The sequence below is a fragment of the Globicephala melas genome, chromosome 1 (assembly GCF_963455315.2).
Source record: "Globicephala melas chromosome 1, mGloMel1.2, whole genome shotgun sequence".
Lineage (NCBI taxonomy): Eukaryota > Metazoa > Chordata > Mammalia > Artiodactyla > Delphinidae > Globicephala > Globicephala melas.
The window spans coordinates 78,850,672-78,865,829 of NC_083314.1; the positions used below are offsets into that span (position 1 = coordinate 78,850,672).

Below are 15,158 nucleotides of genomic sequence, written 5' to 3' on the forward strand. Positions count from 1 at the left end.
ATTATTTAAAACTAAATGCTGGTTGAATCACAAGGTGGAAACGAGTCTGTGGGTATCTTGTGAACTGAAATCTGGTGAAAATTGCCAAACACCTCACACAGAGGGGCCCATCTATGAAACATCTGTCCCTCTCACGCACAGATCATATTCTTGCCGTAAAGCAACTTCAGAATTAATCATTCACTAAGACCCCACCTAAAAGGAGTAGACTAGGATTCTAGTAACATGGGTTCTAGGGATAGATCTTTGCTGTGAACTTATGGGGCCTGTTTCCTTATAGCATCTCTCCGTTTCTGACAGTATTTTGAGGATCCAGTGAGAACTGTGAAGGTATTTGGAAGTAATGTGGGTGGTAGAATGATGACAAATGAACTTTTTTTTTTAAAGATCAGCAAGGTAAAGTAGAAGACTTAAAACTAGTATGTAAGGCTATCATATGCAGGATTTTTTAAATCTAGGAATTAGTGACGTCCACCCCTATACACATGGTAACTATATTTTCCCATAGACACAATTTTCAAATTTTATTGTCTTAGAAAAGTCTCAGTACCAAGTAGCAGAAAGGCTTCAGTGAAGGAGCATCTCTGAGTAGCTTGGGTAGTCCCACAGGAATCAGTGAAGGGCTGCCATTGATATGACATTTCAGACCTTGGCTGCACTCACTCAGTGAAGCAGGCTCGGCCCTGGAATTGGAGCTGCTGTACAACAGGGTCATGAGGCCAGTTAGTCCCCAGTTTCCTCAGCCTTTACGCCTTTTTTTTTTTTTTGGAATATTTATTTTTTTAATTGAAGTGTAGTTGATTTACACTGTTGTGCCAATCTCTGCTGTACAGCAGAGTGACTCAGTTATACACATATAGACATTCTTTTTTTATATATTCTTTGCTATTATGGTTTATCACAGGATATTGAATATAGTTCCCTGTGCTATCAGTAGGACCTTCTTATCAGCCTTTACTCTTGAGGGGTCCCCTGATAGAAATCATTCATAGGACTTCTTGCTCTGGAAAATGAGTAGTGTCTCATTCTTTTTTTTTTTTTTTTTTTTTTTTTTTGCGGTACGCAGGCCTCTCACTGTTGTGGCCTCTCCCGTTGCAGAGCACAGGCTCCGGACGCGCAGGCTCAGTGGCCATGGCTCACGGGCCCAGCCGCTCTGCGGCATGTGGGATCTTCCCAGACCGGGGCACGAACCCGTGTCCCCTGCATCGGCAGGCGGACTCGCAACCACTGCGCCACCAGGGAAGCCCGTGTCTCATTCTTAACTGTAGTTTGTTACTGTGTATGAAAGCCTGTTCCTTTAATATGGCCTTTAAGCCTTGTCAGTTTACATTGCATTCTGATGGCTTCCCTATTCCAGTATAACTCTCTACGTTTTCTGCTTCCTGGGATGCTCCTCCCCTTGAGCCAATGCCACAGGAACCATGTACCTTCTCTGATTTCCTCCACATCAAAGGAAAGGAAATAGCACTTGTCTCCAATTTGAACCAAAATATATGGGTGAAAGTCTCCCAGTAAGGCTTAAGTCTTCCTGAATTCCCTAGTGCTTGGTTTTGCTCCTGGCAGGTGCTCAGATGGTTAGAATAAATGGGGAAAGGCAAAAACTGAAAATCCTTGGGTCCTTTCTCTCTCTGGCTCAGGCCCCTTTGATCTTTTCAGTCATCAAATGTTTATCTATCTATCCTACAATGAATTCAGCTCTGTGAGACTCAAAGAAACAGTGAACATTTGAGGATTGCACTACCCTTTATTCCTAAGATGGAAGGTGTTCTGAATCACATCCTGGGCCCCTGGTTCTCATTTATCAAGGCTCCGAGCCCTTCACAGAGTAAGAATAAGCATGTTCAGGGAGTTTCACTGGGCAGGTGGCCTAGGTCCCTTTCAAGGGGATACACCATAAAGATGACATTGTTCCAGGGAGGAAGGGCCGGGTGATCTGGTCTGACCACTTCAAAGCCCATGTAGCTGAAGGCCCGTAGCAGGGCACCTGTGAAAAGAGAGAGGAAATTAGAACACTCTGAAACTCAGTACAGCTGTTCCCCCAGCCTTGGCTTCTTCCAGTAGGGAATGACTTGGGGGGTGTGGGAAACAGTGTAGTGCAGGCAGTGGGATGATGTGCTTTGGAGTCAAACAAACCTAGACTCTAACCTGGCTGGAGTTTACTATACCGGGAAGGTATAGTAAACTCTTGACCACCTTTGTCTTTTATCCAATGAAGTATAAACTCCTTGAGGGAGGAGGTGTAGTTTCTGTAATGTGTGCCTAGCATCTGGTTAATTATATTCCTATCCTCCTGGCCTAATGCCTGACCCTTTCACTCTATAGGTGTTTAATACACTTGAGATCCTTTCTGTTCTACCAGCCAGATCCCTTGAATGGCTTCTTTGTAATTTCACCAGTGCTCCTTCAGTCTAGATTCTGAAATCTACGTGCAGGGCCTTCCTGATAGTCTAGTTGTGACTTGAATGAACGGAATGCTAGATGCCTTAATTTCCTTGGCGGGGAGTAGGGGGTGGGTGTTGAATCCCTGAACTGCCTGAGCATGCCCTTTTTTAAAGAGTGAGGGGAAGAAGGTCTACCAAGGAAAAGTCACTTGTCAGCTGCTTCAGCACAAAGGGCCAGGAAGGACAGAGCAGATCCCCACCTCTGTCATTCCGGTTGTTTTGGAAGTTTACAAGCACAGAATCCACATTGGTCTTCTCCTCCACATACTCCAGTGTTGCAGTCAAACTAGGGACCAGAGGGAAAATGGTCAATGTAATGTTCAGCAAACTCAAAATCCAGAAAGATGCCTACTTGCAGCAGAAGAGATCTTATTAGTTTTTCCTGACCCAAGCCAGGAAATGAAAGTTGCTAAACTCGTTTTGATAGATTTTTTTCTCTGAAGCCAAGGGATTATACACTACTGGACTGACACCATGCCATGGAAGGGGCTTGGGGTGAAGGGGCCACTCCATAAAGACAAACAGCTAGAGAGCACTTCCTTTCAACTATTTATGCATTCCCACTTGTGTTTCTGAATCAGTTTAGCAACCTCCCATGGGCTGTTATCCTTTGAACCCCAGATCCTGGCTCAGCTCACAGGCTTGTTCAGTGGTTTGAATGTATCCAGCTCCTGAATAAGCCCTCACTGGTTAGCATGCCCACTACCTGATTATGACATAAGAGTGAAATCCCCTAACCTCTTTGCTCCCCTCTCCCCCATACAGGCTCAGTCACCTTTCCTGGCTGCCTTGATCCAAGGCCCGGTATGGGATATCTAGGAAGAGTCTGTGGTCACAAAGAAGGCCGTGCCAATGGGCAGAGGTCTGGGGGGTGAGGCGGAAGTGGAAGTCTAACTGCACCGCGTCCTGGTGAAGCAGGGGGTCAGTAGCCAGCACCGTCAGGTTCCCAGCCTAGAAAAGGAGTAAAAATGAGAGTAATATTCTCCTATTTCTGTGCTCACCTAACCCTCAAATCATATCTCAGGCCAGTTTGGGTGTGTCTGTGGAAGCAAGGCAGGGGCTGATGGAGAGCCTGGGAAAAGTGGAGCCAAGGTCTTACTCAATATCCCTCAGTCCTGGGACCTAACTCTGTTCCTATCATGGAGTTCTCTTCGATACAAATAATTTGGAATCTGGAGTCAATGGAGTATTACTGCCTGCTGACCTCGCTCAGTGTGCTCTAACGATTCAGAAACGTATTTACATCAGAGAGCTTAAAGCTGGGCCATCTATTTACTGTCTCACTGATAATACTCTTCTACTTTTCTCCATCATATGTTTTCTCTAAATTCTCCCATTTCTTATTTAAAATGCATAGCTCATACCTAGGCATGTTATTGAGATATGATACAAAGGCAAGGGCAGGAGTTCTGGGTTCTAGTCCCAGAACTTAGCATCTAAACAGCTTTATGTCTTAATACAGTCTATCTTTGTTTCCACTTTCTCTTTTCCCATCCTGCTTTTCACCACCAGCCCTAAGACCTTGCCTTAAGATCTCTGGACCAGAATCCTTGTCTATAAAGTAGCTTTTACACATGAGCTCCGAGGTCTCATCTAGCTCTAACTTCTTATGATTTATTTTCCAACTAGCTAATGTCCCTTTGCAAGATATCATTACCGCAAGGGGCTGCCATGTCACAGCACCAACTCCCAGTCCACTTACCGAATACAGTTCTTTAAGCTCGTCTTGATCACCCTGCTCGCTGCTTCTGCCCCTGTGAAGGCCTACTAGGGACTCAGGAGCACTGAAGACAGCAACGGGGTCGGAGTGTCAAGTGCTCCTGTTCCTTATAAGTGATGCTGATTGGGAAAAAGAGGTCCAAATTAGTTTATTTCTGAGTCTGAGATGGGGAAAGACTCTTAACTTCCAGGTACACAGGGTCAGGCTCTGGCACCATCTTCTGTATCTTATGTGAACCAACCCATCTGTTTCCATTTTCCCAAGCCAGCCAGATAGAAAACGTTTATGAAGCTCCATGCAGGCCTTCTACCCTATTTTGCTATTATCATCTTTTGCCACTTGGGAAGTTCTTTCGAATTCTTTTTTCTTTACAGTGTATATAAACAACTACAAGTAGAGATGAAAACAAGTACCTTTTATAACAAGGCAGCATCTTCTCCCGGAGGGTGATCCGGTATTTGTAACGGTAAAGGTAATAGGCGTATGGTGACCAGATCGGGTAGAGGTAGTTCCGTGTTTTTCCCCTCTTGATATAAGAAAGGGAGTAGATAAAGGGGCGCGACCTGTTACGAGGCAGTTTCTTAGTTCAGTGCCTCCCCGAGGCAAAGTGAGGTTCAGGAATGGGTGGCAGAGGTTTAGGCAACTGGTGCCATTGTGACACGGTGAGCACTATGACATGGACAAAGCGTTAGCCCTTACACCGCCTCAGGACTCCTCTCTGCTGCTCCCTACCCCGTCACCCTCTTAGGTAGCCCCAAGGCTCCTGTTCAACTAGTATGCACTTCACAGCTACACCAGAAGTTAAAATACTTTGGCTTCTGTAGTGGTTGGTAAACAGCCCTGGCTGACCACTTGTGCCCACACAATGTGGGCTCCTCTCTGGCATGTGCATGTGCAAACACACACTTCAGCAACTAAAGGGTTGGGGTCTGATACTGCAGGAAGCTTCTAAGGCCCTGATCCAGCATCTGACCTGACTGGTTGGTTCCTGGTTCCTATCAGTTAAATATTTTATCATCCCTACTTTTAATAAGCCAGTGGTGCTACCCATTGTTGAACTTTCTCATTGCCTTATAGGGTAGGAATTGCAAACTAAATGCCTGCAGGGACCTGGACAACCAATGGAAATTAGTGGAGCTGCTGGGCGGGACTGAAGCCAAATGAAAAGCTCACACCCTGGGCTTCCCTGGTGGCGCAGTGGTTGAGAGTCCGCCTGCCGATGCAGGGGACACGGGTTTGTGCCCCGGTCCGGGAGGATCCCACATGCCGCGGAGCGGCTGGGCCCGTGAGCCTGCGCGTCCGGAGCCTGTGCTCCGCAATGGGAGAGGCCACAACAGTGAGAGGCCTGCGTACCGGAAAAAAACAAAACAAAACAAAAAGCTCACACCCTAAAAAAAAGTGACACAATAGCTCCAAACAGCTGCCATGCAGGAATGCAGACTCAGTGGTACCAGATCATATGATTTTTCAACAGAAACTGGAAAGATTGATTTTTGTGATAAATTTCTCAAATTTTAAAAAAATATTGGCTACTAACTTAAAAAATAAAAATTGTTGATTAAAAAAATCAACATGGTGTGTAAAATTTGGTTCTGCGGCCACCAGTTTGAGACTTCTGCATATTCATTTATTCATCCATTTAACAAATATCTATTGAGGGCCTACTATGAGCTTAGGATACACAGTAAACAAAACAAAGATCCCCTGCCCCATGGAACTTCTAACAGTGAAAGAACAAACCTAAACACTAAGCACAAGAAAATGATTTCATATGTTAGATGATAGCTGCTATGGAGGAAAATAGAGTAGAATAAAGAAGGATCAGGAGTGTGAAGGAGGTGGCGCAGTTGCAGTAATAAATAGGGTGATCTAAATAGGCCTCATTGAAAAGGTGACATTTAATCAAAGACCTGAAGGGGGTGAGGGATTTAGGCCAAGCGAGCATCTGAGGGTAAAAGCATTCTGTGTCAAAGCAACAGCCAGTGGAAAAGCCCTAAAGAGAATGTGTCAAATGTTTTCCACAAACAGCCAGGAGTCCACTGTGGGTGGAGTAGTATAAGCTATAGGGAGAGTAGAAAAAGAAGAGAGCTAATGGGGCCAGGTCATTGTAGGGCATTATAGACCATTGTCTGGCCTTTTTCTTTTACTCTGAGTAAAGGGGGAAGTCATTGCAGGTTTTGGGTAGAAGAGACATGATCTGACCTGTGTTTTTAGAAAGATTCTGACTGTTGTATTGTAAATAAACTGTAGAGCTTTAAACGATGTTTGTTAGGAGACTATTGCAGTAATCCAGGAGAAAGATAGTGTCTTATTCCAGGGTGGAGCATTGGAGGTGATGGGATGTGGCTGGATTCTGGAAATAGTATAAAGGTAGCACCTACAGGATTTCCTGGCGTAGGAGAGAAGTTGAGTCCAAGAACTGAAAGAATGGAGTTACCATCAACTGAGAGGGGAAAGGCTGCAGGTGAGGCACTATGGGGCAGGGTATAGAGATGGATTTAGTTTGGAGCATGTTAACTTTGAATTGTCCATTAGACATGTAAGGGGAAGATGACAGGCAGTTGGATATTCATGTCTGGAGTTTAGAAGACTAGGGTGAAGACAGAAATTTGAAGTCATTGGCGTATAAATGGTACGTTAAGCCATGAGACTGAATGGGATCACCAAGAGTGTGTACATTGAGAAGAGTAAAGATCCAAAAACTGAGTCCTGGGGGCCCTCTGAGAAGTGGGGAATAAAAGAGAAATCAGCAAAGGAGACTGTGAAGGAAAATAGTGAAGTAGGAAGGAAATAAAAACAAATTGGTGTCCTGGAAGCTAAGAAAGTGTAATTAGGAGGAGGGACTAATGGTCAAAGGCTGTTTATGTGTCAAATAACAGGATGTATAGAGCATCTTTCCATAAATCTCTTCTGCCAAACAGACCCTATTCACTCCATTTATATGGTTTACTCCCCAGTACTGAGACCCTCCACGGAGGGAACCGTCTCCCTTGTGATTTAGAATTCTTTAAACATGAGCCTAAATACTGCAGTGTCACGATTAAGGATTAGACGACTTCCTGGGGCTTGCAAGTTTTCCAGAGGATCCCATCCTTCCACCACTTTTAGGCAGGTTTGAAGTAAGGAAAAATGAGAGCAGCACCCTCTCCCCTCAGCATCCAGCTATCACAGAATGTCAGAATTGGAAGTGCCCTCAGAGAGCTACTAGAGCTCAGTCGAAGCCCCCATCTTAAAGACAAAGTGAAGCCAAGAGGGAAAGGGTGTCTTTCCCGGTGTCAGTGCACCTAACAGTCACTCCACTATGTGTCAGTGGCTATGGGTGCCCCTCCCCCGAAAAGAAATTGGGAGAAGGGAGTAGAGGCATGCTGAATCGTGGAGCATTCATCCCAGATCTCCGGTCTCGAGGCAGCCTAGTCGCAGCCCAATCCGGGCCCGGGCTTCCCCTGGGCTCAGCTCGGACAGAGCCGCGCCGGCTCAGGCGCGCCGCGGGCACCCGGTGGGGGCCTTTCCTGCCGCCGGCGCCGGGGGCCTTCTACGCCTCCATCCGCGCCCGAGAACATGGCGGCGGCTACAGGCAGGTCTCTGCTGCGGGCGGGCACTGAGCGGCTGGTGCGAGGAGGGGTTTGGGAGCTCCTCCGGCCGCGACTTGAAGGGGGCACCTCCGGCTCGGAGCGCGACTTCAGCCTGTCTCACAGTCGGGTGAGGGCCGGGTGTGCGTTCTGGGGCTCCTTGACTGGGGCGCGTTGAGACCTGGTGGGGCCCCGACCTGCGGGTGGTGGGCTCTCCTTGAGGGGCCGGCGGCCAGAGGAGGAGGCTTCTCCGTGGAGACTCGCTCACCCTCGCTCCCCCGGCCGCCAGGGCACGGTCATTGTGGAGCGCTGGTGGAAGGTGCCGCTAGCGGGAGAGGGCCGGAAGCCGCGCCTGCACCGGCGGCACCGCGTCTACAAGCTGGCGGAGGACACGAAACACCGGCCCAAAGACAACCTGGAGCTCATCCTCACGCAGTCGGTGGAGGGTAAGGCCCAGGCAGAGGTGCTTCCTGTCTCAGGCTGGTCCTGTTTGGCATCAGCTTTTTTCTGCCCTTTTACTAATTTGGGGGAATGACCAGTTCAGATTTGAGAAGAGGAAGCCATAAAAAGTACTGTGATGGTGACATAGGGCCCCTACATAGAAAATCAGAACATGAATGCAGCAGCATCATTAACAGTGTGTGGGGAGAAAGAGACCTGACAGTATGTGCCACAGGTACTGAAATCCTGTGATGGGACAGTGCTTCACTTTGTACAGGGAATATTAAGTTTCTAAATCAGGTCCTAAAGAAATGAATTAGAAATCTCTTAAGTGTAGTCCTAGCGAATACTAATATTTCTTCTAGGAAGAATAAGCACTGTGAGAGAATAAGAGGTCTTTTTTCCTTTGATCATCTCCTTTTTTAGGGACTGCTCGATAATTCTGATCCAGTGTCTCTGTTCTCTGTTGGCAGAACTTGGAGTCCGAGGTGACCTGGTCTCAGTGAAAAAATCTGTAGGCCGTAATCGACTACTTCCTCAAGGACTGGCTGTATATGCGTCTCCTGAAAACAGGAAGCTGTTTGAAGAGGAGAAATTGGTGAGCCCGGAAGACGGCAGAGGGACTTGGAGGAATTAAAACCTTAAGATTATCTCTAGCAACTTCTTCTAGCCCCTACTTCATTTTCAGATGAAGTAGGGGCTAGAACAGGAATTCAGAAGCCCAGCCTATGCCAAGCATAGCAAGAGTTTGTTATTAGTTACCACAAACTCATTTTTCTTTCATCTGTAACTTTCTTTTCTAGCTGAGACAGGAAGGAAAATTAGAGAAGATCCAGACCAAGGAAGGTGAGACGGTGAGTAGAAACATAGAAAATCTTTATTTATGGGTCACCTACAAAGTCACCAACCTCTTCCTGAAAGACTTCTTGATTTCCTTGAAGTCTCCTGATTTTAAGCACAAGGTAGGGGCAAGGGAAGTGTTGTGGTTACCATAACTGGTATTGAGATATCCTAGGATATCCTGACCTGTTGGGTGAAGTGCTCTAGTTTATTGAGGGAGGCCCCAACCTGGGTACCAGGGGACCCATGGAAAAGTGAGATGAGGACTTTGCCTTCGGGGTTGTTTACAGACAAGTTGGAGAGAAAATAGACACGTGAGAAAGTGATAAACTCAAGGCAGTAAATTATGAGTGACATGGACCAAAATGGATTAGGGTGATTGGGAAAGGATTTTTTTCAGATGGGATTGAATTAGGCCTTATGGGATTAGTAGGCTTTGGATAGACCAGGAGGGTGGGAAAGGTATTCTTAAGGGAGAAAAAGTAGATAGTTAAGGCACGTGTTATTGTTGTTTAATTTAAAAAAAAGTTTATGCAACTTTTAAAGGTTACACTTCATTTACAGTTATTATAAAATATTGGCTATAGTCTCCATGTCGTAGAATACATCCTTGTAGCCTGTCTTACACTCTATATCTGTGCATCTGTTTCTTTTTTGTTATATTCACTGGTTTGTTGTATTTTTTAGATTCCACATATAAGTTATCATACAATATTTGTCTTTCTCTGACTTATTTCACTTAGCATAATGCCCTCCAAGTCCATCCTTGTTGTTGCAGATGGCAAGATTTTGTTCTTCTTTATGGCTTAGTATTCCATTGTGTGTGTATGTGTATGCACATACATATTTTTTTGTGTGTGTGTATATACACATATATACTACACCTTCTTTATCAGTTCATCTGTTGATGGACACTTAGGTTGCTTCCATATCTTGGCAATTGTAAATAATGCGGCTGTGAACATTGGGGTGCACGTATCTTTTCAAATTAGTGTTTTTGGTTTTTTCAGACATATACCCAGGAGTGGAATTGCTAGGTCATATTTTTAGTTTTTTGAGAAACCGCTATACTGTTTTCCACAGTGGCTGCACAAACTTACATTCCCACCAACAGTATATGAGAGTTCCCCTTCTTCCACATCCTCTCCAACATTTGTTATTTGTGTTCTTTTTGATGATAGCCATTCTGACAGGTGTGAGGTGATATCTCAGTTAAAGCATGTTTTAAAATAGAAAGTAGACCAGTCTAGCTAAAACAGAGGACTTCTATTAGGAAATATATGACTGGAAAGAGGGTTGGGGCATAATTTACAAAACATCTTTAATCCTCAGCTAATGAATTTATACTTTGTTCTGTAAGCAGGGAGGAATTGTTATGGTATAGGGGTGGGATTGAAGGGCCAGAATATTGTGTTAAAACAGTCTGTGAAAATCATTCCATCCTGAGATACACCAGCAGCCCCCATTGGTGAGCCTAACCTTGGTTTGGGGGGCGGTGTTTAAAAAGTTTTAAAATTTAAAAAAAATTTTTCTTTCTTTCGGCTGTGCCAGGTCTTAGTTGCAGCATGCAGACTTCTTAGTTGCAGCGTGCATGTGGGATCTAGTTCCCCGACCAGGGATTGAACCCGGGCCCCCTGCATTGGGAGCACAGAGTCTTACCCACTGGACCACTAGGGAAGTCCCTGATGAGCCTAACTTTGACATGGCCTGTTTCTCCTTGCTTAGGAATAGCCACGTATAGGCAGCATTTCCTTTCAGAGCATCGCTAAAATGTCTTTCCATAATATCAGCCTTGAGACAATGAGAATTTTTATCTTTCGTATTCATCATCTCACCCATCTTGGCTATGAGGCAGAAATTGTGCATAGCCTCTCAGACTGTGTGCCTCTTGGCCTCTTGCTAACATGTTTCCTCTCCTTTGATTACAACTCTAACCTATCTTCTGTGTATAATTCCTCTCAGACAGTGAAATTTCTGAGAAGATGCCACCTGCAGGTAGGGATGAAGAACAATGTCAAATGGGAGCTAAACCCTGAAATAGTTGCCCGCCACTTCCTCAGAAATGTGAGTATTCCCAAACACTGCTGTACCCCTGAGGGTGGAAACTACCCTTGGGAAGAAGAAGCTACCCCAGGATTGATCCCTCTGTTAGGAAAGGGTATGATCATCCAGCTGGAGTTATGGAAAGCATTTTTTTTTTTAATTGAAGTATAGTTGATTTACAATGTTGTGTTAATTTTCTGCTGTACAGCAAAGTGATTCAGTTATACATATATATATACATCCTTTTTCATATTTTTTTATTATGGTTTTTTACAGGATATTGAATATAGTTCCCTGTGCTGTACAGTAGGACTTCGTTTTTTATCCATTCTATACATAATAGTTTGCATCTGCTAATCCCAAACTCCCAATCCATCCCTCCCCCACCTGGCAACCACAAGTCATTTCCCTCCCACACCCGTGTAAACCAATCAAGAACGCTTTCCCTAAGTTGGATAGCCTCATGTAAATCAATGCAACCTGCCCCTTGGCAACCACAAGCCTGTCCTCTACGTTTCTGAGTCTGTTTCTGTTTCATAGATCTTTTTTCTAATATAAATTTATTTATTTATTTATTTATTTTTGGCTGCGTTGGGTCTTCGTTGCTGCACGTAGGCTTTCTCTAGTTGCGGTACGCAGGCTTCTGATTGCGGTGGCTTCTCTTGTTGTGGAGCACGGGCTCTAGGCACGCAGGCTTCAGTAGTTGTGGCACGCAGGCTCAGCTGTGGCTTATGGGCTCTAGAGTGCAGGCTCAGTAGTTGTGGCGCATGGACTTAGTTGCTCCGTGGCATGTGGGATCTTCACGCACCAGGGCTCGAACCCATGTCCCCTGCATTGGCAGGTGGGTTCTTAACCACTGTGCCACCAGGGAAGTTCTGTTTCATACATCATTTATGTCATATTTTAGATTCCACATATAAGTGATATCATATGGCATTTGTCTTTTTTTATTTTTTTTGCGGTACACGGGCCTCTCACTGTTGTGGCCTCTCCCGTTGCGGAGCACAGCCTCTGGATGCGCAGGCTTAGCGGCCATGGCTCACGGGCCCAGCCGCTCCGTGGCATGTGGGATCCTCTCAGACCAGGGCATGAACCCGCGTCCTCCCCCATCAGCAGGTGGACTCTCAACCACTGCGCCAGCAGGGAAGCCCTGGCATTTGTCTCAGTTCACTTAGTATGATAATCTCTAGGTCCATCTGTGTTGTTGCAAATGGCATTATTTCATTCTTTTTTATGGCTGAGTAAGTATTCCATTGTATATACGTACCACATCTTCTTTTTCCATTCATCTGTTGATGGGCATTTAGGTTGTTTCGATGTCTTGGCTATTGTGAATAGATCTGCCGTGAACAGAGGTGCATGTATCTTTTTGAATTATAGTTTTGTCCAGATACATGCCCAGGAGTGGGATTGCTGGATCATATGGTAGCTCTATTTTTAGTTTTTTAAGGAACCTCCGTACTGTTTTCCATAGTGGCTGTACCAATTTACATTCCCACCAACAGTGTAGAAAGGTTCCCTTTTCTCCACACCCTCTCCAGCATTTGTTATCTGTAGACTTTTTAATGATGGCCATTCTGACCAGTGTGAGGTGGTAGTTCATTGTACTTTTGATTTGCGTTTCTCTAATAATTAGCGATGATGAGCATCTTTTCATGTGCCTGTCAGCCATTAGTATGTCTCCTTTGAAGAAATGTCTATTTAGGTCTTCTGCCCATTTTTCTGATTAGGTTGTTTTTTTGTTGAGTTGTTTGAGCTGATAGTATATTTTGGAAATTAAGCCCTTGTCAGTAGCTTCATTTGCAAGTATTTTCTCCCAGTCCATAGGTTGTCTTTTCGTTTTGTTTATGGTTTCCTTTGCTGTGCAAAAGCTTGTAAACGGTCTCAATTGTTTACTTTTGCTTTTATTTCTATTGCTTTGGGATACTGACCTAGGAAAACACTGGTACGATTTATGTCAGAATGTTTTGCCTACATTCTCTTCCAGGAGTTTAATGTTGTCCTGTCTTAACATTTTAAGTCTTTAAGCCATTTTGAGTTTATTTTTGTGTATGGTGTGAGGAAGTGTTCTAACTTCGCTGATTTACATGTGGCTGTCCAACTTAGGGAAAGCGTTCTTGGTTTGCAGGGGTGTGGGAGGGAAATAACTAAGGATGGTCACATAGATTCTGAAGACTGATAGGAGAAGATGGTGGGATCATTTATTTTCTCTAGCTAGGGAAAACCTGGGGAAATGTGACTCACTGGAGAATTTTTACTTTTGTGGGTGAAGTGAGTTTGATCTCAAGCCCTGTTTCTCTTTGTGAATCCACCTCCCTTTCTGAGAAATTAGGACTGAGTTATTCTGTCACTATTTATGGAGGTTTGTGCCTTTCCATGGGATCAGCCAGGGTAAACCTCCCAGTTTTATTCACCCATGTACAGGAAAATCTAGAGGTTGCCTGGAGTGGCAACCATGTAAACAGAGTTCCCTTTGGCTGTGATTGATTTTTTTTGCAGCTTGGTGTTGTGGTTGCCCCACATGCATTAAAGTTACCAGAAGAGCCTATCACACAGAGGGGCGAGTACTGGTGTGAGGTGACGGTGAGTGTTTCACATCCTGTCTCCTTTTTCTCACTGGGTAGAAAGCTGGGATTGGATGGTGTTAGTTCGTATCTGCCCCACTGATCTGAAGATTACTGTTATTTTGTGTACAGGTAAATGGGCTTGACACTGTGAGGGTACCTATGTCTGTGGTGAACTTTGAGAGGCCCAAGACCAAAAGATATAAGTACTGGTTAGCCCAGCAAGCTGCCAGCTCCACAGGCTCCCAGACCATCTGAACCTGTTCTACCTCGAAAGCAGCAAAGCAGAATCAGAGAGGTGGAGCGAAGATGATGGGCCAGCACCGTGATATCACTCCCAGCTCTGACCAAACACGGAATTTTAGAAAGCATATGGAGACAGCGACAGCAGACTAGACTGAATATACGTTGAATTGTCCATATTTGCCATCTTCAGCGGTTATCACATCTAGCGTTATTGGGGCAGGCCTACTCCAGAAGTACCAGGCTGTAGATTTGATAAGCTAAATAATAATAGACCAAAAGAGTCTAGATCTATTTAGCCTCGTCCTACATTGGAATTCATTGGAATAAATGATAGCGATAGCTCATTCTCATCATCCAAACTAAATGTTTGTATCTGAAAAAAAAAAATAAAGAGGTTGTGTTCTTTTTAGGTGTTGTTTACTGGACTGAGTAGACTGGGGACAGGACCTCTATGTGGGATGTCCTCTTGAGCCACTGGGGTTTACTGCTGAAAAGGAAAAAAGAGAATACACTTGCAGGCTACAGCCCACAGTTGCTGTGGACAAATTACTCAACAAGTTGATACGCCTTACGGTCTTAAAACTTATTAGGTACGCTAATACAGCCCTCAGTACAAGCGCAGTGGAGTCTGAATAAGGCCTAAGGGAAATTGTCGGAGAAAATGATGCTGGGATGAAAGAAGTTTAAAACGGGAACTTCTGTTTTATTTCTTCAGCCACTTCCTGAAATTTTGAAAAAGAAAATACCTTGGTTTCCAGACCAAGGTTAAGATATGGGGCTAGTTCGTAGGTAATTACGGAATAGGAGATGAGGCAAGTAGATAGTTCAAGGTCCATTCCTGGAAAAAAGACCAACTGTTGACAAGTGGATTGTGCCAGAGTCACTCAAATAAATATGAGATTTTGCAGTTTAGGAAGGATAAAGATGAGACCATTGACTCTACTGCTACCCTTACCAGAGAAATTGGTTTCTATCAATCATCCTATTTGAGCTCACCTGCCTTGCCAAGCCAACTAACTACTTTCATCTGCAGAAAGCCATCCCTGCTATTGAGCGTTCTGTCGTCAGTAGTTGCACTAATATCTGTATCCAGCCTCACACTTGCCAGCACTCTGTGACAGGTCGAGCACTAGTATTGTTTGCAGTTGCCATTTGATTGTCAGATTTGCCATCAATCCCTGCTGTCCTTGAAATGGAAAGCTCACTTAACACTGCATCTTTCCACACCACCACCACCATGATGACGCTCTCTGAAACTGAGCACAGGAGCAACATTCCACATAGCGAATCTCAA

The 15,158-nt window shown here is 44.8% G+C and overlaps 2 protein-coding genes across 2 annotated transcripts; one reads left to right on the forward strand and one right to left on the reverse strand.

Moving 5' to 3' along the window:
- Positions 1-1,841: 1,841 nt before the first annotated feature.
- Positions 1,842-7,721, reverse strand: OAZ3 (ornithine decarboxylase antizyme 3). Its single transcript, XM_030846244.2, is given in 7 exon segments — positions 1,842-1,984; positions 2,642-2,727; positions 3,217-3,392; positions 4,144-4,218; positions 4,220-4,280; positions 4,575-4,741; positions 7,632-7,721. Coding segments are annotated over 7 exon segments (798 nt in total).
- Positions 7,711-14,269, forward strand: MRPL9 (mitochondrial ribosomal protein L9). The gene is made up of 7 exons (XM_030846242.2): positions 7,711-7,860; positions 8,020-8,176; positions 8,645-8,769; positions 8,975-9,025; positions 10,974-11,075; positions 13,554-13,637; positions 13,751-14,269. The coding sequence occupies exons 1-7, from the start codon at positions 7,720-7,722 to the stop codon at positions 13,874-13,876; spliced, it is 786 nt and encodes a 261-aa protein (XP_030702102.1). The 5' UTR covers positions 7,711-7,719; the 3' UTR covers positions 13,877-14,269.
- Positions 14,270-15,158: the final 889 nt, after the last annotated feature.